Source organism: Lagopus muta, chromosome 3, assembly GCF_023343835.1.
Source record: "Lagopus muta isolate bLagMut1 chromosome 3, bLagMut1 primary, whole genome shotgun sequence".
Classification (NCBI taxonomy): domain Eukaryota; kingdom Metazoa; phylum Chordata; class Aves; order Galliformes; family Phasianidae; genus Lagopus; species Lagopus muta.
This window is the reverse complement of record NC_064435.1, coordinates 22,089,403-22,114,192: the sequence shown is the minus strand read 5'-3', so window position 1 is coordinate 22,114,192 and position 24,790 is coordinate 22,089,403. Positions and strand designations below refer to the sequence as shown.

Genomic DNA, 24,790 nt, shown 5'->3' with positions numbered 1-24,790 from the left:
TCTTCCACTTCACCAGGCTAGGTAAGACCAGAATCCTGAAGTACTCTGAACAGGTCATGTGCCGAATGCCCTGGACAACGCTAGTAGGCTTTTGTTGAGCCCTCTTGCATTTATTGCCTTTAACTGTGTGGGGAAGTACTGTTCCAGAGCAATGTACATCAATGCGACCTCACCAGTGCTGAGAGGAGGAGTGATAGTAATTTCTGCTTGCTGTGCTTCACTTGTGTGTTCCAATGTGAAGTTTTCTTTATTTGCAGTGATTTACATTGTTGTCTTGAATTCAAGATCACATTCACCATAAATCCCAAGGGACTTTCCATCACAGGTGCTACTCAGCTAGTGTCATAGTCCTAGTGGCACCAGCAGTGCCACTGTGTACTGTGTAGGTGTACTGTGATACATGGTGTACTGTGATAGGCTGTTCCTTTAAGGATCCTAACACTTTCCAATATTATCTTGGGCTCCAAATGCGTTGGGCGAAATGCAGATGAGCTCTTGGAAGCATTGAAAATAAATAACAAGCTGGTTTGGGGGGAAAAAAATCCACAGCAAACGAACATTAGTAAGTAAAAATGTAACAAATGGTCCATCGTGGTGTCCTTTGAGCCAAGCTTTTCAAACTTTTTGAAAGTCTTATTCTAGCATCATAAACTGTAATCAGGGATCTCTCTTAGTCTCTGAATTTTCATCCGTGATAGACACTGACCTGATAATCAGATCAGTTGTCTTTTCCACCACCCCCTTGGTAGACCAGATCACAGTATCAGTAAACAGGCCAGGGCCAATGGCTGCAGCTCCCAAGAGCTTGTGATTTTCTTAGAATCATGTTTTTTCTTTCAAAAATTGAAAGTAAGCTTCAGTGCTCATAGCTTCAAAGAGAAGTTTGAAAATGTAAATGTTATCACACAGTCATGTGTGTCTTACAAATTTTTTCTGAGGTTTATTCCAGTTTTTTCAGAATGAAATAAAAGGAGCACAGCTCATTAGGGGACTCCTGCCAACACTGGCAGACTACTCTGTGTGAAGAGAGCGGTAAACTCAGACTGTTGGTGAGGAAGGCAGAGGTAATTCCTAGCTACTGAATTAACAAGGGGATTTCTGGCACTGCTACTGCTTGGTTTATTGGTGAATGCTTTCAACACGTGTAAAGGCTCAATTGCGTTAGATCACCACACATACAAGAAAAGAGCAGTTCTTTCTCCAGGAAGCTAATTATCTCTGGGAATAATAATTTGCAAGTACGTAACAGATCATATCAAACTTCCTCTGAGTAAAATCAAAAGGCAGTTCTGATGAGATAGTGTGTAGGACTGAGCCACGAAATATTAAGAAATATTTGATTTTCTAATTTCTGTACTGCATGTAGTGCATGTGTTTTTCAAGAATTCATGTAAGTATGTATATCTGGCATACCCAAATTCAGCAGACATTTTAGATGGTGAACATGTTATTTTCACAATTTGAAACAATATGTTACAATAAGTTACAAATGGTGCATATGGAAAAAAAAAAAGTACCTAAAGGAAAAAAAAATTAGCTAAGTAGTTTTTACCTAGCCTACTTCTGGGAAATTATATTTATCAATGACCTGAGTTCTTCCCACTTAGGACCAAACTACTGTGCTCTTCAGGACCATGGCTGTGAACAGGAATGTGTTAATACAGATGATTCCTATTTCTGTCGATGCCAAGAAGGGTTTAGACTTAATCCAGATAAGAAAACATGCAAAAGTGAGTAATCTTTTGGACATAGTGAAGTTCATCTGCTTTCATTTCTTAAACCTTATGTGAATGCTCTCCTTTCTGAAAGGGTGAAAGTTTTCTCTATAATAAAGTTTGAAACAAATCTTTCTTTATAAACTCAAATTTTACCTGAGCCATTCATTCATATCGGAAAGATACCCAGTTTGCTGCTTTGTAGAGTAGGTTGTGTATTAAACATTTTTTAAGAGATTGGGTAAAACTTGAGGAGTAATAAAGGAACCAATATCAGCTCAAGACCAAGAAGTTTATTACTCTTTTTAAAACTTTGTTGTTTTGTCTTATAGTTACATAAACAGTCTTCTTTAGTTTTTGGTTTTATTTTTAATTTCATCTTGCTTTCCAGTGTTGTTTTAGCCAAGAACAAATTTACCTCATTAGCTGTGAGTAAGTAATAGATTGTAATGAAAAGCAACTTAAAATCAAACATGAAACTCCATACAGTTTCCTTCAAACAGCCTCAGTAATGTTGGGATTATAAACCAATTATACATATTATTTACTTCACAAATACTTTTTGTGTTACAGCTCTTTCCAAGCAGGGATTCAGAGTCACACAGGTTTTCAGTGTAATGCTGTCAATAAAAGAACTAGCTTGATCTGGTGACACAGTCCTGGGGGGAGTGGGGAAGGGGAGGGATTTTACTGCTGATATTCTATGAATAGGAAGCTTGGTTAGAGCAATACAACTATTGTCTCTTGACTCTTATAACTTGTATGTATTTTTGAAACTGTTTTCTTTCAGTCTTAGAGATGCTTTCTAAGCAGCATCTCTAAGAAGCATTTTCACACAGAGGGTGGTGACACACTGGAACAGGTTGCCCAAGGATGCCCATCCCTGGAGTCATTCAAGGCCAACCTGGATGTGGCTCTGGGTAGCCTGGTCTGGTGGTTGGTAACCCTGCACACAGCAGATTTTAAACAGTAGGTTTTAAACCGCAGGATGTTTTCAACCCAGGACACTCTGTGATTCTATGATTGTTGATACAGTGCTGTTTGTACAGCAATCCATGCTGTTCTCACTTTTAATATTTATATGGTGTTTCAATACATCCAGATTTTTACAGAATGGATGTGTCTTGGTGAGCATAGGAGCAAAAGGACTGTATCGTCTCAAATTCTTATTGCCTAGGATTTAATTGAGAATTAAGGACAAACTGGGGTACTTTACTTTAGGTTTTTTTGAATTTGGCTGTAAATCTTTTGCCCTCTTCATAACATCAGGGAAAAAAAACCATTATGTATGTATAATCAGACATTCCTCCTCCACCAGAGGGCATAGATTCTAATGACTGCTGGAGCAAGAGCATAAAGTCTAAGCTCAGTCTTGCCTAGCCAAGTATTCAGAGACAGCTCTTAGATCCTCAAGTCATTATCAGATGTACACAGCTTTAGAAGTTGTGCAGATCATAGAATCTGGTACCATTTAAGGAAAGTGAGCCTTTCCAAGCTGTTGTACTTAAGAAACCTTCCTGGCTGGTTTGAATTCTTAACCATTTTTCTCTCTCTGTATGTAAATATCTGTGAGTTAGGTCAGCATGACTGTGAACATGAATGTGTTAATTCAGGAGAGTCATTTATGTGCAAATGTCATCTTGGATACGTCCTGCGACGTGATCACAATACATGTAGAAGTGAGCATCTCGTGAACTGCAGCAGCTGTTACTGCAGTGGGGTGAGGTGTGAATAGAATGAGAAAATGCCCCTGGGTCCTTTCTGAGATCTTTCTGAGTTTGCAAACCTGTGTTTCTGTAAAGTCAGCCACAAGCGAGCTCTAGTAATGCTGTAGTAAGATCCCAGATTTAACACGGAACTAAAGCGTCATCTTCTCCAGTCCTAATAAATGGGAAAAGTTGTTCAGCCATGCTGTTTAAACTGCAGCACACGCAAAACTAACATATGTTAGAGAGATGCATAGAATAGAGATAGAATAGAGATGCACAGAAACTTCTTTCTTACATATGTTTACACTTTCATCAATCTGTTTGATAAAATGCCCTCTATTAACAAGAATGTCACTGAAGGACCAGCGCTGCACCAGAGAACACCAACACCACTGCCCACTTGCTCTCACCTGCTTTTCAGAAAATACTTTTTTTTTCAGAGAACTATTTTGCATATCAGCTAAAATACGGGTAGCATTTTTGTCTTATGTACTATTGACATATATTGCCAAAGGAATGCTGTCAATTAAGTTAAAAATAGTTTATAGGCCAGGGAGTATTATTTTTAAATAAACTATTTGTGATAAGGCTATATTTAAGGAAACTTGGATGTGTTGCAAGAGCTGAAAACATTTTAAGAATTATGTTTTTAGGCGATCACAAGTTGAATATCTAAAAATAAATGTATCATAAGACACTGGTTGTCTTTTTTTATTAGTCATATAGATCTTTCCCTCTCCCTTCCCCTTATCATCTTCTTAGAATTGTTGAAAAAAGAAATAAAATGTAATGCAACATACATGGTGAAGAAATGTGCATTTATACTATTTTCTAAAACCTGCAAATAGGCAGCTGTCTTGAAAGCATGTGTTAAAAGATTCTGCATAAGAAACCAAAGCATTTAAATGTTAAAATTCACATTAGTGTAGGTGTTTGTACTGTAAAAGATGGCGCCAAACGGCTCTTTTTTTTTGGACATTTTTAATGTGATCCAAGAAGTTACACAAGCCTCTTCATGATGATGTAAGTCCTTGGAATAAGGAGAATGTTCCAGCTGGAACTTGCTTAAACTAGTAAAAACTTTCACCTCAGCTTCACTTGTTTAAGCCAATGTATCTCTATTTATGTACAATGGGAATCGGGACTGACTCATTGCAGTCCTGCAACATCATTGCCTAGCTAAATAAACAAATAGATGTCAATATTTAAAATGAAGTTAATTGACATTAAGTATAGGTTTGTTGCTTTTTTGTTGTTGTTTTTTATGTAGACAGCTACAGACGTGTCTGGTCACATCTGTGAATGATTTGCAAATAGAAACATGTGAGACTGTGCATGCCTGAAGGAACTCTGCTACATTTGATCAAGTTAAGCTAACGTGATTTGAGCTATACAACTAAAAATAGTCATTAAGAAGTCAGGAATAAAATGTTATGAGAAAGTTCGCTGTAAAGTTTTTTTTTCCCCAAATGTACTTTTTGCTCTACTTACAGAGTCAGCAGATTACATGGTACATTTGCAAGTGCACGTATCTCAGCCTACACCTTATGCTGTCTGTTTCATATAAGATTCAAAAAATATTTATCTTAGTTAGAATCGGAATAAAAATAGGAAAAACAAATAAATGGTAGATGTTAATACACTCCCTTTCTCTTGGAGATAATTTTATGGTGAACAAAAGAGAGTCTTGCCTTTTAAAGAAGGAAAGTGTGATCCTGTGGGTAATACCAGGCAGAGCCTTGAGACTCTACTCTGTGTTAGTTTGGCAAGGGAAATGTGTGCTTTATCAAGTTTGTTGTTTGCTTTGTGGAGTTGCTGTATTCATTTCACTTAGGTGTTGTTGATTAATTCGGTTTACTAACATAGATGGGGATACTGCATAAATAAAGAAATATATACTGATCTTTTTCCCTTGCTCTGTAAGAGCATTGTGCATGAGCTACAGTTTTGTGATGTATGTATCTTAAAAAAAAATGTGCTTTCTTCAATTATTAACACAAATAATAGGAGTGGACCACTGTGCAGAAAGCAATCACGGTTGTGAGCAACTGTGCCTAAATACTGATGACTCCTATGTCTGTCAGTGCTCTGAAGGATTTGTCATCAATGAGGACCTACGAACCTGCACACGTAAGTCATCTGAAAACATGTTAGATCTCAGCCCACGTGGGAAAGGTTTCTGTTCTCACAAAGAGAAGAGGACACACCTGCAGGGTGAGGGAAGAGATGCCATCCAGAGGGACATGGACAGGCTCCATGTGGAGGTCGGCTTGCACAAACGTTCTGAAGTTCAGTGAGGTCAAGTGCAAGGTCCTGATCCTGCATCGGGACAGGATCTACTAGAAATAATTCAAATGCTATCTGAAAGAAATGCTGAAAAATCAGAAATAGACAAACTGTATTTTTAAGAACTTGTGAATGGGAAATCTGTTTTTCCTTTGTAGTAAAAATAGATGTGGGTTGTTTTTTTGTGTTTTGTTTTTTTTTTTCCATTCAGTCATTTTCCTCCAGACTGTAATTGGAGACCCATCAACAGCATTAAAACCACGCTGTGGCTTCTAGAATCCCTCCATGCAATACACTGGAGACCTTTTGAATGATTCTTGCCCGTGCATCCCTCTCCTTGTATTTATTTAGATATAGGATGTCTTACTGCTGAGCTCCAGATGAGTTGCTGAAACCTTTTTTTTTAGACTATCATGAAAGGTTTTTTGGCACTTTGTGATACCCTGAATGAGCAGCTGAGTGGAAGGGATTGGCATTTAGCATTTACCACTCCTAAAAGGAAATCATCTGGGAATCACAACACTGGTGTCATACACAGTTGCGCAGGTATCTTAAGACAGCTGGGAGAACACCTGAGTGGTAAACAGATTTCTACTCTGACAATAAAAGAAGAAAAGTGTGATACTGTGTCTGTAGCCTATAAAAAGTAGTTAGTCTGCCTGCAGAGTGGGAATATTATGTCTTGGTACTTCAAATAAGAAACCCTTAGGAAATTTGAGAAGAAAAAATGGACCATACCATAAGTCTTGTTTGCAATTCTTTGCAAATCTCGATTAGCCTAAACCAAACATCTCTGAGGTCCCACAGGGATTTTCTGCCTGCCATGTTTACATCAGATCATTTAGAGACCATCTTTGAAGAAGGTTCACCTACTCTGTCATTGCCACTGTCTTTTATAAGAACATTGTTCAAGTGTCAGGTTTTTGTAATTCACTCTGTGAGCACTGAGACCCAGATTCTGTTGAGTTGTGCTACGCATTCTCAACTCCACTTACAGTAATTAATGCAAAGTATACCACAGGGCCCTCTTAAATTTAACTGAAGGTATATATATGCATATTATCAGATAAAGGACAGAATTGGTGCTTATATGCCTTGCAAATACTAGAAATGATGGTTTAATTGTTAATTATTTCAATAACATCAATTGCTCCTGCAGGAGTTGACTATTGTGCTCTGAGTGATCATGGCTGTGAACATTTGTGTATAAACGGTGACAAATCTTACACTTGTCAGTGTTTCGAAGGATACAGGCTTCGGAATGATGGGAAAACATGTAAACGTAAGTTATTCAGCAAGTCAATGTTAAATTTTTATTACATATAAAGAAAATAAGACTGTAAGAAGGATTTGATTGCTTAAATGTTGCTTTCCAGTGACATTTTACATGCTCTAGGATTCCAGAAGCTCACAATTTTCCCTTTGGTGTCACGTTTGCCAGCATTATGTTCAGGTCTTCCATGCTTGAGGGCATCTGAAGTGGCACTGAGTGCAAACTTCCAGGCAGCTGAGTCACACCCTAAATGTCTGGAATGTGTAAAATTAACTGTGTCTGGTGTGGATCCAAAATCATTGGATTCCAACTTACATTCTTATATCAGACAACTATAGTTTTCTTCTCAAATCAAGACAAAAATATGTAACATTTCCAAAGACTTACATAGCAAAAAGGAGCCTTCAGTACTAATGGAATATTCATTCCTTTGCCCAGTGTGAGATAAGGTTGATTGCAAAATAGATATCGTAATTGTATTATACATTTGGCTACATTATGTAGTTATGATGAATAACAGAAGTATAAAAAAATTTCCCTGGTATTGGAGTGCATGCTAAGTTATCAGAAGAACTGTGGACAAGTCTTTGGAAAACACAGGCATAAAGTATTCTATAATGCCAATCATATCCAAGATTTCCATCAGCATCTTCTGTTAAATAACATTTAAAAGAATAAAAAAAAAATCAAGTAATCCAGACACTGACATGACAAAGAAAAGTTCTGTATTATCAGTTTTGTATTGCATTTATCAGCTTTGTATTACATATATCAAATCAACACCCTACTTTGTTAGTCCGTGTGAACAGAGATAAGTTTTGCTTGTCTCAAAAAGAAGTTACAGTTTGATATTGCAAAAGCAAGTGAAATTTTGTGTCTATGCAGCAGCCCTTATGTGAAAACAAAGGATATGGGGAAGAAAGTGAAAGTTTAGTTTATCCAGTATTAATAAGTAGATGTAATTTTATTTTATTTTGAAATATAATTTGTAACTAAATCACATGTCAGAAAAGTTCACGAAACATTTGCTCAACCAGTTACAGCTGACAATTTTCTAAAAATCTACAGCAGGATCATACAATTTGTTCCTCATTACATTTAAGCACAACATACACTGAGCTTTTGTAATTTTTGTGTACAGAAAAATGACAAATACCATCTGAACTCCAAGGAAAGAAAGCTTAACTATTCCAGGTTTGGGCACAAGTTTATTACTGGAGGTAAAATTACGGTGATGGAAAGATCCTGGTTTTTCACCAGGAAGTTTACTTGAAATGTGGATGTGGAGTTTAAATGCTTTTGGAAATCTCTGCAGGACATAAACCTGCATGATGGGGACACATTAAGTTATACAAACTCTGGAACCACAGCAGTGCACTTTTCCTTAATAATAAGGTTGTAAAAATTGTAGAACAAAGATTTGACTCTTTGTTACAATAAAAACTTACAGTAAGTGCTGTAAATGATTTGCTGAATTGAGTCCAGAATACCAGCAAGAACAAGAATATTCAGTACCTGGAAGCTGTGAGACAAAACATCTTGCCTTTAACTAGCACAGTTCTTTATCTGTTGATTTATTCTCAGGTAAAAATGTCTGCAAATCAGTCAGCCATGGCTGTGAGCATGTTTGTGTTAGTACTGACAATTCTTACATCTGCAAGTGCCGTGAAGGATTCATATTGAGAGATGATGGGAAAACATGCAGAAGTGAGTAACCCATATATATTTAGAACATTTTTGCATGTGCATTAGGCAAGGAAAGAAAGGTATTTATCACTTCTTCACTTCTCACTAGAAAACATCCTTTTGATCCTTCTGAACATGTTATCATTCCAAACTGTATCTATATCTAACTAATTCCCAGGACAGGACATCTGCAAATCAATCAGCCATGGCTGTGAGCATATTTGTGTTAACAAAGATGACTCTTATGCTTGTGAGTGTCATGAAGGTTTCCTATTGAGAGAAGATGGGAAAACATGCAGAAGTAAGTATTCTGGTAGACTTTTATCTATAGTATGTAGATTTGTGGAATTATTTTAACTAATAACACTTCCATAACTTACTCATAATGTGGAATTAATGTTGTTATACCTGCTAGAAGCTTGTAAGAGACTCAGTGAACAGTAATAGTATACTTTAGTAGCCAAACTGATATGACTGAAGACAAAAAACGACACCTACCGTTCTTCAGGTACCAAGAACTAGAAGTGTTTTCTGCCTAAATTTTTGTCCATTTCTTTGAATGATGTCAGTGAACCTAATAAAAACTACTACTTCTCCTTCCATAATATATACATTGAAGATGTGCTTTAACCAAAAACCATCAACTGTTCTCAGATAAAGACATTTGCAGTTCAGTTGACCATGGCTGTGAACATGTTTGTGTTAATGCTGATGAGTCGTATGTCTGCCAGTGCTACGAGGGATTTGCATTAAGACAAGATGGAAAAACATGTAGAAGTAAGTGTACCTGTAACAGAAGATTCCTTTTATAATCTGGGCATTTGTAGACATGGTTTAAATACTGGTACTCTTATGTTTTTCCAGATAAAGATGTTTGCAATTCTGTTGACCACGGCTGTGAGCATGTTTGTGTGAACACTGATAATTCATACATTTGCCAGTGTTATGAGGGTTTTGTATTGAGGGAAGATGAGAAAACATGTAAAAGTAAGTAAATTATTGATGTTACTGTAATTTTCTCACTCTGGAGTCACTGAGGAAGCATGTTGTGTTACAAATAGGTCTTCTGATTTGTGATTTTATGCGATAAAAAGGAGGATAGATTCTTTATTTTACTAGGAACTTAATACTTTTAGTCTCTACATTTTTTGAAATGTTCTCAATTATTAAACTGTAGTAAATAAAATCTACATTATTCCTAGGTAAGGATATCTGCAAATCAGTCAATCATGGCTGTGAACATCTTTGTGTTAATACTGATGACTCATATACTTGCCAATGCCATGATGGATTTGTACTGAGGCAAGATGGGAAAACATGCCGAAGTAAGTTGCTTGTCAATAACAGAGGAAATAGAATTTCCCTTCTATTATGAAATTATTCACTGATTCATGGTGGTCAGAGTGGAATATTGTCCTCTGTAGGTCGCAAGATTTCTATAAATTATTGTTTGAATTTAAAATGTATTTCAGAAAATCAATCAATTTTAAGGTCAGAATGTGTATTTTTAAATGTGAACTTCATTTTTAGACTGTCACGATTTAATCTTGAGCATAGGATTTTGCCTCATTTGACTGTGAGGAGTTGGAGTTCTGTGTATACTCACGTAGACCGTAATTTAACTGATCAGCTTAGCCTCTTAGCATGGTTTTAGTAAACAGTAAGCAGGTGAAATTCCTTCAGGCTCTCATAAATCTCTTCTTACTCTCCTGTAGCTTCTATTTATCAGTATTGTTGCAGTGATGTCACAACGTGGAACATAGTACAGAGTCCTCTAATACAGCATACAGCAGGGTCCAGCATACAGGAACTGTTACCCACCTAATTCTTATTCTTCCCTTCTTTTATGACCAAAGACAGTGTTAGTCCATGCGATTCTCCTAAGGCTCATGTTCAGCTAGTTATATACCATGAACATAAGCCTTTTAAAACTCTCAGTCATATAAATGTCCCACATCTTATGAGTACAGCCTTCATTCTTTGTTTCTAAATTACAAGTTTACTTCTGGTTATTTTAAAATGCTCACAGTTTGTTTTTATTCAGCTTGCAAAAAGGTTTGTGTTTCCTTACATTGGCAGAGCTGTATTTTTATTTATCATTCTCTCAACAATAAAGTAACCTGCAAACTTCATTAGTGATTATTTTATATATATTTTTAATATTGTTCATTAAAATTTTAAGCAGTAGAGAGCAGGGCACATTCTTAGAAAGAAAGCCACTTGATGATTCCCATTTACAGTTTATCCTGAAGACCTCTCTAGCCAATGTTAATCCATTTAGGTTCATTGAATACCCAGACTGATGCCCTACTGAATTCCCTGAGCATTATGAACCAGCTTCATAATCAATTAAAAAGATTCTTATTTACTTATCTGGGACCTATTTTTTCATAATATAAACTTGAATATTTTTCTTTCTTTCATTTTTCCTAAATCAAAGTCCACATTTGTTTATTTGGTTGTTTGAATGCAGATTAACGTCAAGCTGACAGACTTGCAGTGAACTCATTATACTTTTCAAACACTGTGTGTGTAGGCTCTGGGGATGAAAACTTTAGTGTTTTGGGACTTCCATGGAGTTCCAGGAGGTAACAAAAAATGATATTAAGCATCCAAAATGTTATTCAGCCAGATCTTTTTACATCTCTTGGCTGCAACTGCTCTGGAGTTACTGCTGTTTCTTCAGTAGATGCTGTGTGACCTGCTTCTCAACTGATGAAACTCTTCGTTCTACAGTATCATCTGTAGCCTGTATTTCGAAAAATTCAGATCTGAGTATTTTTAATATTTTTACTTTTATGCATAAAGATGGAAATTCTAGTATTTCTACCTACTAAATAACAATATATTGTTAGAATGGTTTTTTGTTCCAAACACCCCTCGAATAACGTATACTGTCCTTTACTTTGTTGGCATTGCAGCTTAGCCTGTGTCTTTTCATTTCAGTGTTTCAAATTCCACTTATTTTCAATTTCAGTAAATAATGTGAATTTTCCTTTCAATCATTATTCAAATCTTACAGCTGTATTCTATTTCAGTTTCTCTTCCTTTTTTAACTATTCTGGTATTCTTTTTAGATGATGTCTGTTTTTTTCTGGAGGAATTCAGTAAAGCAAGATTTAATACTACAGTCATCATTCACTTTTGTTTAAATTATTTCACCTCTGGTCACAAAGTACTTTGGCTCACAGTTGCTTTCAGCTATATAAAATCTATTCTTTTTAAGTAGAACTTTGTTGCTCATTTATATTTCATTCCATTTGAAAATAATGAATGTTGCACGCAGCTGTGCATAAGCTGATGCTAACTAATGCTAATTTTTACCTCCATAATCATTTCTTCTTTACCTGCTGGAATGGGATCTAGTTGAGATTGTTATGCCTTGAATGTAATGCTTGTTGAGTTAGAAGACTGTCCACTCTAGCATTTTTTGCAATTCTTTTATTGGCAGCCTGAACTGTTCAAGTAATGTACCTTAGGCTGAAGTTCTTGTGAAAAAATATTTTTTTTTCTACACATTAAGCCTAATTGGTTATTCTGCTAATTGCTAAGAATCAGGAGAATCCAGCTGATCTGATATTTCTGGATTTCAGCAAGGCTTTCATTAAGCTTTCTCATGTTATCCTTTTGGACAAAATGTCTGGCTAGCCAAAAACATAATGCAGATGGTGAACATTTGACAGACAGTTTGGGCTCAAAAGGTTATAATAAATGGAGTTACATCAGGCCAGTCACTCCACCTCCAATTTATTGCCAGCTTTTATCAGTGTTTATGAAAATTATCTGAACGCAGCACTTGAATGCGTACTAAGTAAATATGATACTAAATTAGGAAGAGCTATTGACTTCCCTGAGGGCAGAGAGACCTTGAAGAGAGGTGTTGACAAGTTAGGAGGCTGGGCAATCATCAACCAGTTACCAGTGCTAACTTTAACAACAGAAAGCGCTGAATTCTGCACCAGGGATGGAGCAGCCCTGCTTATATGTACAGAATGGGGAACAGGAGGGCAGCCCCAGAAAGGGATCTGGGGGTTCTGGGTGATGGCAAGTTAAATACGAGTCAGCAGTGTGCCCTGGCAGCCACAAGGGCAACCGTACCTGGGGTGCAGCAGGCCCAGCACTGCCAGCAGGTGAGGGAAGGGCTTGTCCCACATGACGTCCCTGTGTTTGTGCAGCCCGGAGCAGAGGAGCTGAGGGGAGGCCCGATGGCGGCTGCAGCTCCTCACAGGGAGCGGAGGGGCAGCGCTGAGTTCTGCTCCGTGTGACAGCGACAGGGCCCGAGGGAACGGCATGGAGCTGCGTCAGGGGAGGGGCGGGTGGCGGTCAGGGACAGGGGCTGCAGCGGAGGGCGGCGGGCACGGAACGGGCTGCACGGGGCAGTGGGCACGGCCCCATGCCGGAGTTCAGGGAGCGTTTGGGCAGCGCTCAGACACTGGGTTTGGATTTGGGGTGTCCTGTGTGGAGCTGGGAGCTGGGCTTGATGACTCTTGCGGGTCTTTTCCAACTTGGGATACAATTCTGTAATTCTAACAGATCTGAACACTGCTGTTAGTGACATCCAGTGTTGTAGTCGCTGTGTAAAGGTTGCATTAGCAACTCAGAATATTTTCTTTTTTTGTTGCAGTGAGAAAGGAACAGGGAATGCTGATAGATGGGATGACTTCCTTTTCTACTTTTTCTTTCTCTGTTCTTGAAGAGGTTATGGCCAGTTGGCTTTAACATTGCACTCATAGAAATCCCCTCATCAGTTTTTCCCAATACTGGTGATTTTCTTCATGCCCTTAAATCAGTAGTTCCTACACTCCTGAGTTTTGCTTGTGCAGATTCTTAGCATTGATGTAAGAATCCTAAAGGAGCGCTTTGCTTCATGTCCTGTGGTTTTTTGTTCAGTTTTGTTTTCACTAGCATGAATTTTTGCTAAATAACTATACTAAATATTCCTTCTTTTACTCTTCCTGCTGCCCATGTAAGGTCCTCCTTCTTAATCTAGTCAGATTGGTCCTAAAATGATTCAGCATCACTGGGAGACCATCCAAACCACGTAGTTCTTTCTGCTTAGACAGTAAAGAACTCATGCCTCATGTGAGGTAAGCTGTCAATCCTTTAACTAGCTTTCAGTGTGCATGCTTCCATATTTCTTTGCTGATGGGATTACCTCTGCAGTCTTTATGAAAAATCTGAAAAAATTTTAACTAGCAAATCACATTAAATTTTATCTATTTCCAGGCAAGGACATTTGCAAATCAGTCAACCATGGCTGTGAACATGCCTGTGTTAATGCTGGTGATGAATTTGTTTGTAAGTGTCGGGAGGGATTCCTGCTAAGAGAAGATGGAAAAACATGCAGAAGTAAGTAGTCTGATATTTATCAGCATGCTTTTTATCTGCAATTCAAGGTTGTGTAGAAATGTATTAACTAGCAAGAGCTGTCATCTGTTCTCAGATAAAGATCTTTGCAGGTCAGTCAACCACGGCTGTGAACATGTTTGTGTTAATACTGATGATTCGTATATTTGCAAATGCCATGATGGATTTCTACTGAGAGAAGATGGGAAAACCTGCAAAAGTATGTAGCATGAGAACTTAATTTGATGAATGACACATAACAACATAATCAAGGCCTCTGCTGATATATGTTAACTACCAACTCTTTTGATGGCAGACAAGGATATTTGCAGTTCAGTCAACCATGGCTGTGAACAAGTTTGTGTGAATTCAGAAGAATCCTACATGTGCAAGTGTCATGAAAATTTCATACTGAAGGAAGATGGAAAGACATGTAAATGTGAGTAGCCTGAGCAATAAGAATGGTTTTTTTGGCTTTAAGTGTTACGTCTTCTAAGTGTTGTGGCTGTGAGAGTTTGTGCATGAATATGTGTATCTGTGATTCATAACTACACAATCTAGTAAATAAAAGATATTATCTCTCCCTAAAGAACCTCACCTAGCAAACTGTCCACTCTCCTCAGATAAAGATGTTTGCAAGTCAGTTAACCATGGCTGTGAGCATATTTGTGTTAACACTGACGATTCCTATATTTGCAAGTGTCATGATGACTTCATACTGAGGGACGATGGGAAAACTTGTAGAAGTAAGTTGCTTAGTCTTCATTATGTAGTTTCTGATCTATTCATGAAACTTATTATTTATATGGTGTGCTCTTTGTGTTTTTAATAATCAGCTTCACAGAATAAAATGAAGTCAGTTTCTTGGAAATGAGCTCCTTCATGGAAGATTATCGTTGTGCTTTTTTATATTTTGTGAAAGTTATTTATGTAGCTAACTGTGCTAAATATAATTTTCATTACTCCAAGGTAAAAATATCTGCAGAACAGTCAACCATGGTTGTGAACACGTCTGTGTTCCAGCTGGTGATTCATACACTTGTCAGTGCCACAAGGGATTTATACTGAGGAGAGACAGGAAAACATGCAGGAGTGAGTACCTAAAACTTTTATGGGGAATATGTCCTTTCAGTCACAAAAATGATTACAGACTTAATTTTTCTCAAAACTGGCTCATGCCAGCTTTGCGTTTAAGAATAGATCTAATAAGGAAATTCTCTTAATGATTCTCAGATAAAGACCTGTGTAAGTCCATTGACCATGGCTGTGAGCATGTGTGCATTAATAATAACAATTCATACAGCTGTCAGTGCCATGAGGGATTTGTCCTGCGACAAGATGGAAAAACATGTCGAAGTAAGTAACAATTTGTCTGTCTGCCATTCTTCAGCATTGCTATAGGAAAAAAAAAAGATAAAATGTTCTATTTTGACATGTGTTATTTAAATTATTTAAACGTTGTGTTTGGAGTCTCTGAATTTATAAATGTTTAAAATGTTTCATAGGCAAAGATGTCTGTAAATCAGTTGCCCATGGTTGTGACCATATTTGTGTTAATAATGATGATTCATACGTCTGCAAATGTCAGGAGGGGTATGTACTAAAAGAGGATCAGAAAACCTGCAGAAGTGAGTACATTATATTTGGATATAAATTGTTTCTATGAGCGTTTAAGTTAGTTGTCCTCACTTCAAAAGCCTCCGTTCAAAACTTATATAACTGATATAACTGATAACTGAGCCCGAAGCATATATGAATGTCATAGAAAATGTACTGAGCAATTTATCTTCAGGCTCTTGTAAGCAAAAAACTAAGAATTTGGAACAGTTGTTTTCATATAGCATCAAGTACAATAATAATCTTTCCCAAATGTCAAGAAAAAAAAAAAAAAGAAATATTGTTATCAAGGAAATGTGTGCTTTATTCTTAGCTTTTAAAATGACATGCTTAGAGCATTATATGCATTTATTGCATCACCCTTTCAGTTCCTGGAGGAGAAACTCTTCTACTGGAGCTCAGTAAAAACATATATTCTGCAAAAATGTATGCCTTTCTTGGGGAGCACATTATTATTACTAAAACATGTTTGTGACTGAATTCAACTGTAATTAACCCAGCTCACCTTGAGCTGTTGCTTCATCCTGACATATGGAGTGATACTGAAGTGGTTCTGATAGTCATTGTATTACCATTACTTTAGTACATGATGCACTGTTTCTTCAGCAGCAAGGAATTCTTGGACAGTAGTTCTAAAAAGGCTGTTGTCTAGGAAGAAAAGTCCAAACATTAGTGAAAATTCCTTATTCCTACACTGACTCAATAGTAGATGTCTTCAGTATGTTCTGCAGTCAAATCAGAATGCTTACAACCCGCTTTGAATTTTGCATTTGCACTTAACCAAGTATGAGACTGCAAAGTTGTCAGGCTCTCCTAGATTGTCTCCCAGCTTCAGTGGGTGAAACAGAAAAGATTAATTTCAGCAGTGAGTTACAAGCAAGTATATAAACCATTTTTATCCAACATTAGCAGCTAGAAAGCCTTCTAGCATTTACTGCCTCACTTTTAAATTTTCAGTTGTTTTTCTGCCACTAGAGATGTAAGCTTGTGCTATAAAAACATGAGTGTTGTCCATACTCTGTCTCCAGACATGAACCTAGTCCTAAACTGTAGGGCATTCTGTGTAACCCTTCCCTCTCAGCCTTCCCGGAGCTCTTTGGCTCCTGTCTCGTTCTTTCCTGCAGCTCTAAACATGACTTCTAGATTTTCTCCTTTTATGTATGTGTGGCTTCAGCAACTCTTTCATTTTTTTTTTTTCTTGTGTCATCTTTACATTTTTGCTACTTCTGCAGTACAAACACAGCTTCAGCAATTCTCGTTATTTCAGGTCATCTGCATTTTCAGGTAAAGTTAACATACTGTCCTATGCATGTTAGCATCCTATCCCTGGAAGAAAATGATGGAAACTTTGTTTCTACATCCTAAAGATCTTCAGTTACACAGTTTTCTCCACTTAACAGTCATTCTTAAGGTTTTCTTAAAAATCTGATTTACTGCAAACTCACAAAAAAAGAGCAGTATTTTTTGGAGTTGTATTATTCTGCAAAGTGACACGTATTGATAGATAGACATTGTGATTAGATTATTGTTAAAAGCTTTTGGCACACTCTTAGCTTTTGATAAAGACTGTCTACAAACAGTTCTAGACACACTGCAAGGTTGGCTGAGCCAGGAACAATGTACCAAGGTTATCACTGTGTTCATGCAGTCCTATTTACGGCTTTGTGCAGTTTTTTCATCATCTGAACACTTCTGCTTATTTCACAGGATGCACTGAAGGCCCAGTTGATCTGGTGTTTGTGATTGATGGATCAAAAAGTCTCGGAGAGGATAATTTTGAAATTGTAAAACAATTCGTCTCAGGAATATTAGATACACTTGAGATTTCACCCAAAGCTGCTCGAGTTGGTTTGCTTCAGTATTCCTCTGAAGTTCGCACAGAGTTTACATTAAGACAGTTTAGCACAGCCAAAGACATGAAGAAAGCTGTATCACAAATGAAATATATGGGGCGAGGCTCCATGACAGGACTGGCACTGAGGCAAATGTTTGAGAGAAGCTTCACAGAAACAGAAGGAGCCAGACCACTGTCAGCAAACATCCCTCGAATCTCCATTGTGTTTACAGACGGGCGAGCCCAAGATGAAGTCTCTGACTGGGCTGCTAGAGCAAAGAGAAGTGGTGAGTGGTGATGTCTTTCATTCTTTCAGAAAGGTAAACATGGTGCTAAATAAGATGTGGTAAGTATGGATGTGTTACAGTACCTGCTAATCAAGACAGTTTGCCACAGCAGTCTGGCTAGTTGAGTGACCATTGTAGAAGAAGGCCAGATCTTTGGTTTCACAGAGCCATTGCCACTGAGTTCTGTCATTCCTTCTGTGGCTGAGTGCCTCACTACTGGGGTTCTGTGCCATCCACAGGTAGTGTGTTGACTCACATGGCATGCCATGCATTTCCCTGGGGGGAGGTACTTGATACTGGAAAATTCATCAAAGATTCTAACAGTAAGAAGACACTAATTAAAAAAAAGAACACAACCCTGTCTCTTCAAAATACAGAAATCTACTGGGAAGTTTACGTTGTTTAATAATTTAATAATTGATTACGTTATATCTTTATTTATTTATATTATGTATTTTTAACTAAGTCTGAGCGCTGATGCTGTTCTGGAAGGAAGAAGGGCTCTCCTTTCGTATGCATATAGCTTCAGTGCTGTCTTCCAGCATGACAGATCGTGCCATAAAGTAACTCAAAGGTGCTGGCTTTTAAGACAAAATATGTCTGGGACAGAAGGCTGTCATGTAGGACACCCGCACCACAAATCAAAAGCTTTGCAGCTATTCAGCAGACATTACTGAAAATTTTCAAAGCTTTTCAAGAAAATGAAGGATCCCTTTTTTTCTCTGCACAGCAAAGCAATTTCTGTGTTCTGAAAAATTGCATTAAGAACAAAGGCTGATGGCCTGCAACATAGAGAGTACAGCCAGACTTTAGAAGATGCTGCAGTATTGACTCCTGGGGTACACAGCTAGTTACTGACCTCCGACTAGATTTGTGCAGCTGATTTTCTTGGATGTTTTGCAGTGCTCTTTCTGGGTATATTTACTCTAGTAGTGGCCAAGCAACTCTCATCTCTCTGTCATAAAAACTATCTGTCAAATTACAGTAAAGCAGTGAGTTTCTAAACATCTTCTAAATAACAGAAGCATTAATATCCCTCTTCGTACACAATTTTGAAGATATATGGCATATGTACATTTTTCATGCTTTCCTGCTCTCTTCCTGAAATGACTAATACTCATATTTTCCTTTCATGGAGGATCAAGGGTTTAGGACTGCTGATGTAATAATTATATGCAATTTCTTCTAGGTATAATTATCTATGCCATTGGAATAGGAAAAGCAATTGAAGAAGAACTGTTGGAAATTGCTTCTGAGCCATCATATAAACATCTCTTTTATGCTGAGGATTTCACAGCAATGGAGGACATAAGCGAAGAGCTGAAAGTTCAGATCTGTGAAGGTACCAGTATTCTGCTTTAATTGATAGAAGAGGAATGCATGCTTACAGATTTCTTTTGCAGGCTAAAGGAGTAGGTACTTTTATTCACAGTGGCCTCTGTCATAGCAGAGATCATTGCTACGACACATTACAAGGTGCCAGTCACTCATGGTGATTTTTCTGCCTTTTAATATGTAAGGAATATATACACACCATCTATCACTAGGTAAAGGTGCAGGATTTCTTTTCCTTTGTTTTCTTAACACTTGTATAAAATGTACACTCCTGTGCTCAGAAGAATTAATTGCTTCCTCCCCTTTCTTTCTGCTACGCTCAAGTCAGCAGAGCACTGAACCCCACCCTGCCAAAGCAGTGTGATCTACTTCATTAGGAATGTGGGAAAATAATAATGGGTTCATAAAGTTTTAATGAGAGTAAAAAATTGCTCTTAAGTTCAATAGCAAAAAGCAAAACAAAACAAACAAACAAAAAAAACTACCCAAAAACATGGAACGAATTATCAAGCTATGTAGTATATATTTATAAAACATTTAAAATAGTTCACTGAATATACATATTCAGCTACAGAGAATGGATTGCAGTTGTACATAAGCTCCAAGTTTTGCTCCACAAATACAGGTTTGTTACAGAAAGTACCCTTCCTCACACAACCAGCCTCTCTCTAAACATTCCCACCTGATGTTTTGCAAAGGAAAGAGGGAATGTGAGCTGGGATTAAATCTGTACAGCCAGAGAGGACTGTGTGTCTCTTCTACTCACATGCTCCCAGCACTGGATATTATTAGAACATTCAAATTTGTACTCAAAACAAAACACAGTAACTTCACAGTGAATAATATTGAGAGCAGCACTACTACTACAGGATGGTTTAATTTTCACTACTTTTATTTGGTTGTTTTTTCTTGAAATTTAATGCAAAGATGTTTTACTTTACTCCTTAGTGTTACTGTGTACAATTGGCTGGCAAGGAGCAGCACACATTTCTTCCTCATTCAGACACCAAGAATCTGAAAAAAAAGAAAAAAAAAAAAGAATGTGAGAATATTTCCTAGTTTGCATATTCTTTGGGCTTCTCTTAATAATAAGAATCTTCTAGCTCAGTCTTTCTGAAATTCAAAGTACTATGATAACATGAAACCGAGTCTGTTTATTAACTTTCTTACTAGGCAGATAATCTACTGATGACAGCAAGTCATCTTAAAAGCCTGGGGAGACGCCAAAGACAAAATTATCTGGCAACTGGTGAAATAATTCTCACTCATTAGCAAACCCAGAGCTCAGTGATGGAAATGCATCCTTCAGGTACCCACAACAGTATTCAGCAGCTGTAATTTTTAGATTTTTTTTAATACAGTACCTGCAACATGAAAAATAAGTAAATCCTGCCCCTTTGTGGCAGTTTTTAAACTGCACCTGTAGTAGCAGGGCAGAGCTGCTGCCTCAGAGCTTCTGCCTGCCTCCTCCTGGCTCACCTCTAGGCAATGCCTCACACCAGTGGATAACTCTGGACTTACCCAGCTGGTTATTTTCCTGGACACTCTAGAACTACATATTGCTCATCTACTCACTCCACCAGAAATTCTGCCTCCAAACCTGTTCCACAAGCTGGAAGTTCATTTTTTCCTTTCAGTTTTTCCTCTGGGCCTAATTTTTTTCCCTCCTTTGCAAGAACTAATCTAAGGCTTATGAGGGCAGTGAACTTTTGAGGGCCCTCTGAACTTGTCTGCAGCCCAGACATGGACTCCACTGACAAATCCTCTCATCCCCAGTCCCTGCCTTTTTCTAAGCAAAGCAGAAACCCTCCAAATCTGTTTTGGGGTAAGGCTTTCTCCTTTTACTCTGCAAGAAAACATCAGCTCTGTAGAATAGCTGCTGATTACTATTATTCTTGATGACTAGTCATGAAAATGTGTTTTTCTCTTCTATTACAAAGAGGAATTATTAATAAGGATAGTTCAGTTGGAAGATTCCTATTCATTGCCTCATTTAACATTCAATACTCATATGATTGGAAGCACTGACGAAGCTACAGCAGTGTCACATACAATAGGCACTCATCATGGTTGCCTTTTGACGCCTGTTCAGAGCACGTGTGTTATGGGAGCCTTTAATTACATGGTTAGATTTATGTTCATCACAAGACTCCAGCCCTGATCAGATGACAGCATTCAGCAGCCTGCTGCTAAACATTTTGTTCTTTCAAATTGCAGACCATTATAACTGCTGCAAATAGTCAGCCACTGCTTTGGAAAACACTTTCTCATGGGCTTAAGTTTCGTTCCAAAAGAGAATACTAGAAACAAGCACCTCAGTTTAGCATGAGTTCTGCCCCCCAAAAAAACTGAGTATGTATGTTCACTGCACTGACTTCATCATTACTGCTAGCAACCTGTCTACTTGTCTGATTGTTTACAGCTTTGCCAGAAGCATGAGAACAGAATCCTTCGGGTCCAAAGTATTTTCTGAAACCTGAAAAGGAGTTTCTGAAAAGCCTGATCTCAGACTAGAAACATTCTGCCCCACCTCTGCTAATGTATCTCAGTCTTGTTTTTTCCCCATCTTACATCCGAATCCTCAGCGTCCAAAGCTCAGACTTTCCATGTCAGTCCCTCTGCTTTAGACAGTCTTATTAGCCTACTGCCCTTAAGCAGCTTCTAGGCCCATCCATTACCTGGTGTCAAATACTCAAGGTTCACCTTACCTGTTTTGTCCCTCCTACATGTAGAATTTCACCATTCTCATTCCTAGTTGCTCATCCTTATACTGAACTCATCACCTGGTTTGGTTCTTCCTTGCTTCATGATCTCATCCCACATGTTTCTATCCTGGACTGTTTTCTCTGAGATCTCACTGTTCCATCAAGCAAGGTCCCAGTCCTGCTTTTTAAATGTATATAAATGCTCTAGTTCTGTCCAATAAACGCTGGTCTTATTCAGTTACTCACCTCTTTTCCATCGCCCCATCTCCATTCATTCCCTGTTCCTTGTGTTCAGCCATTCCAGCTTCCACCCTAAATGCATCATCTGCTTCCCAGTGCAACTTAATAAATCTGTGCATTATCATGTATTCATCAAAACTCACGGGACTGATAGAAATAGAGCTCCCAATAGCTGTGACAAACAGGTCAGGTCCAGAAGAATCTTCCATCTGCCTGCTGCATCTTGATGGCACACCAGCATTTGTACTCCTACTATTTCTCCTCATGTAACCACTTTCAGGATGGAAGGAAATTTGGGTACATATTGCAGAATCAGGAGGAAGGGAGTTCCAGACATTCACATGCACTCCCCTGGCACAGTAGATGAAGGTGTGCAGTGGTTCAGTGTGCACTTTCCAATTCATCTGTGCACCCAAGGGCTCTAGGGTTTCGTTTTCTGGAAAAGAACTCCTAAGAAACAAAAGCTGCCTCTACATTACCCTCTTGTGGCAGGAAACAGGCAGTGTACAGAATGATCCTTGACAAAGACATTTCCATTTCTGTCAAGACACTAATAAATAAATTAGACTTCAGTCTATGCTTCCTTGAGCTAGAAACCTGTACTTTTTCTAGTAATTATAGTGCATCAAAGAAACTACCACACCCTTCTCACCAAGCACTTCCAAATTCCTTTCAATGGGGAAAATAATATTTCATCTTTCTGTAAGCAGTTTTTATTCTTATTCAGTTCACCCTCAAAAAACTCACGGGTAACAGTGCAACATGCAAGAATTTTCACCAGAAGGACACAGCATAGGCTGCTGTGATTTCACACTGTTTCAGCACTGTTAATCTACTTGTGAAGTACTTTCAGTTCTGGGAGAGCTCCAGTACGTGAGTTGAAAGGTGAGTCGTGGGTTGTCCATCAACACTGGACCTCTTGAAGCCAGGTATGAGGCCATCTCCATGTATGGTGAAAGACAAGTAAGATTTGATTTTCTAGGGAATTACATCTTTATTGTCCTTTCTGTGATCTCATTTAATTAAATAACCATTTCTTTCTACCAGCCTTGAGAAATTCAGGTCACCGTCAAGATCTGTCATCTGGAAGGCTCCATAGGACTAATCCACAGTCATCAGGTTGGCTGTTTGAACGCAGTGTCCCGCTGTGTCCCCATTGCGAAGCTGCCTCAGCATGGCTTCTTCTGCAGAGCCCTAACAATTCACTCAGAGGAGAACTGCTTTCCCCACCCATCTCCCCTGGAGTCTTCTTTTCTGCAATTTTCTTTTCTGCAATTCAGATCTGCTCCTAGTACAGAAAATTTGAGATCCACTGTAACAAATGCACGGATGCATGCTCCCTTTTTACACCATCCAAATAAATTACTTCAAGGGAAAGCTTGTATTTCAATACTGTGCTCGATTTCTGTGAAGCATGTTCAGCTTTCAATCACTTGTTTCTCACAGGAACCTTCACAACTCCCTTTCAGTTCTGCAACCCGCAGCTTAAATCACATACACAGTAAATACAGCCTAACAGCTTGGTTCCTTCACATCTTTGTATTGCTAGTCCTCTCCATGAATGATCCTCTCACTACAATTAGTGAGATTACTCACTGATAAGGGAAAACTCTGTGCATGTGAGTAGCAAAAATACTGTACCATTAAGTGGGTATGATTTTTAGACTTTTGGGGGGTTTCCTGCAGGACCTGAATCAACCACAGTAGAAATCACAGATGTCCTTGCCTGTCCCAGTCTTGCAATACAGCATAAGTATCTTTTTGAAGACAGTCACACTCACTCAACAAGAACAACAGGTAATTAGGTTCTTTGCTTAGGTAATTCTGCCTGATCTTTTAAGGAGTGCTGTGTAATATTTTCCAGTATTTACAAAATCTGCCCCATGGCATTCCTGTGGATGTTGACTTGTTTTGAGAACAGGAAGCTGTACTAAACTTGCTCTGCTTTCAGAAGTCTTTGTCTTTCCCCCTCTCAGCCCTCTGGATTTATTCAGCATTTTGTCTATGCTTGACTGTTTTCCAGCAAAAACTTCAAAAGACCAATGCAAATGTGAAAACCTTGTGACGTTCCAGAACTACGCAACCAACGAAGTAAGACGACTCACGCAGCGATATATCCTTTCAGAATGTTTCTTATGCACAGATCAAGAGCAGTTAAAAGAAATTATAGCCATCAAGTCTAAGCTGCCTCCATGGCTCAAATCAATCTACTGTAATGAAAAGCTGAACTACTTAGAGATTGTCAATCTCCAGGAAGCAGGGCTCTTCAGGCTTGAGGTCTCCTTCACAGAAGGGACCAAACATATTAATAAGGATCGTAACTTCTAATAATTTCTAACAGTAAGCATCTTCAGGATCAGCAAAGGAAGGACTAGTCAAAAACCAAGCCTAACACTCTTTGCTTTGTTTACTTCAGATAATAACAAAAGATCATTTAGTAGCTACAGGGATCAGGAGGTATTTCCCTTCTTGACTGCTAGGTGAAGCACTTTAAGGCATTTTAAATAAGATTCCCAATGTAGAGGAATCAAAGGACATGCAGTCTGATTAATTTTGTAAGAATACACACAGAAAAAGGACTTAAGTGCCCTCCTTCCACAAGCTAGGCTCTCTTTTCAAGGGAGCTGTTAGTAGAGTAGCCTTTATGATATCTTAAACATCCATCAGGTCTCAGGAAAATAGCAGAAAACTGGAAAATAGCAGAAAACTGGCAGTGAGTTTCTCCTGTATTCTGCACCAAACATTACATACACAGCA

General features: G+C 38.2%; 1 protein-coding gene across 8 annotated transcripts in view; it reads left to right on the top strand.

Moving 5' to 3' along the window:
• Positions 1–24,790, top strand: part of MATN2 (matrilin 2) — a 67,742-nt gene that overhangs the window by 40,265 nt on the left and 2,687 nt on the right. For 3 of the 8 annotated variants that reach the window (XM_048939986.1, XM_048939985.1, XM_048939987.1), the window contains exons 7-26: positions 1,608–1,730; positions 5,432–5,554; positions 6,870–6,992; positions 8,568–8,690; positions 8,848–8,970; positions 9,324–9,446; positions 9,534–9,656; positions 9,872–9,994; positions 13,896–14,018; positions 14,113–14,235; positions 14,332–14,454; positions 14,639–14,761; positions 14,985–15,107; positions 15,249–15,371; positions 15,521–15,643; positions 17,340–17,753; positions 18,943–19,095; positions 23,081–23,152; positions 23,720–23,830; positions 24,057–24,146. In XM_048939986.1, the coding sequence (XP_048795943.1) occupies positions 1,608–1,730; positions 5,432–5,554; positions 6,870–6,992; positions 8,568–8,690; positions 8,848–8,970; positions 9,324–9,446; positions 9,534–9,656; positions 9,872–9,994; positions 13,896–14,018; positions 14,113–14,235; positions 14,332–14,454; positions 14,639–14,761; positions 14,985–15,107; positions 15,249–15,371; positions 15,521–15,643; positions 17,340–17,753; positions 18,943–19,095; positions 23,081–23,152; positions 23,720–23,830; positions 24,057–24,146 (2,685 nt within the window). Of the gene's footprint in view, positions 1–1,607; positions 1,731–5,431; positions 5,555–6,869; positions 6,993–8,567; positions 8,691–8,847; positions 8,971–9,323; positions 9,447–9,533; positions 9,657–9,871; positions 9,995–13,895; positions 14,019–14,112; positions 14,236–14,331; positions 14,455–14,638; positions 14,762–14,984; positions 15,108–15,248; positions 15,372–15,520; positions 15,644–17,339; positions 17,754–18,942; positions 19,096–23,080; positions 23,831–24,056; positions 24,147–24,790 lie in introns of those variants that run through there. The other 5 variants (XM_048939991.1, XM_048939990.1, XM_048939989.1 and 2 more) reach the window with 5 other exon arrangements.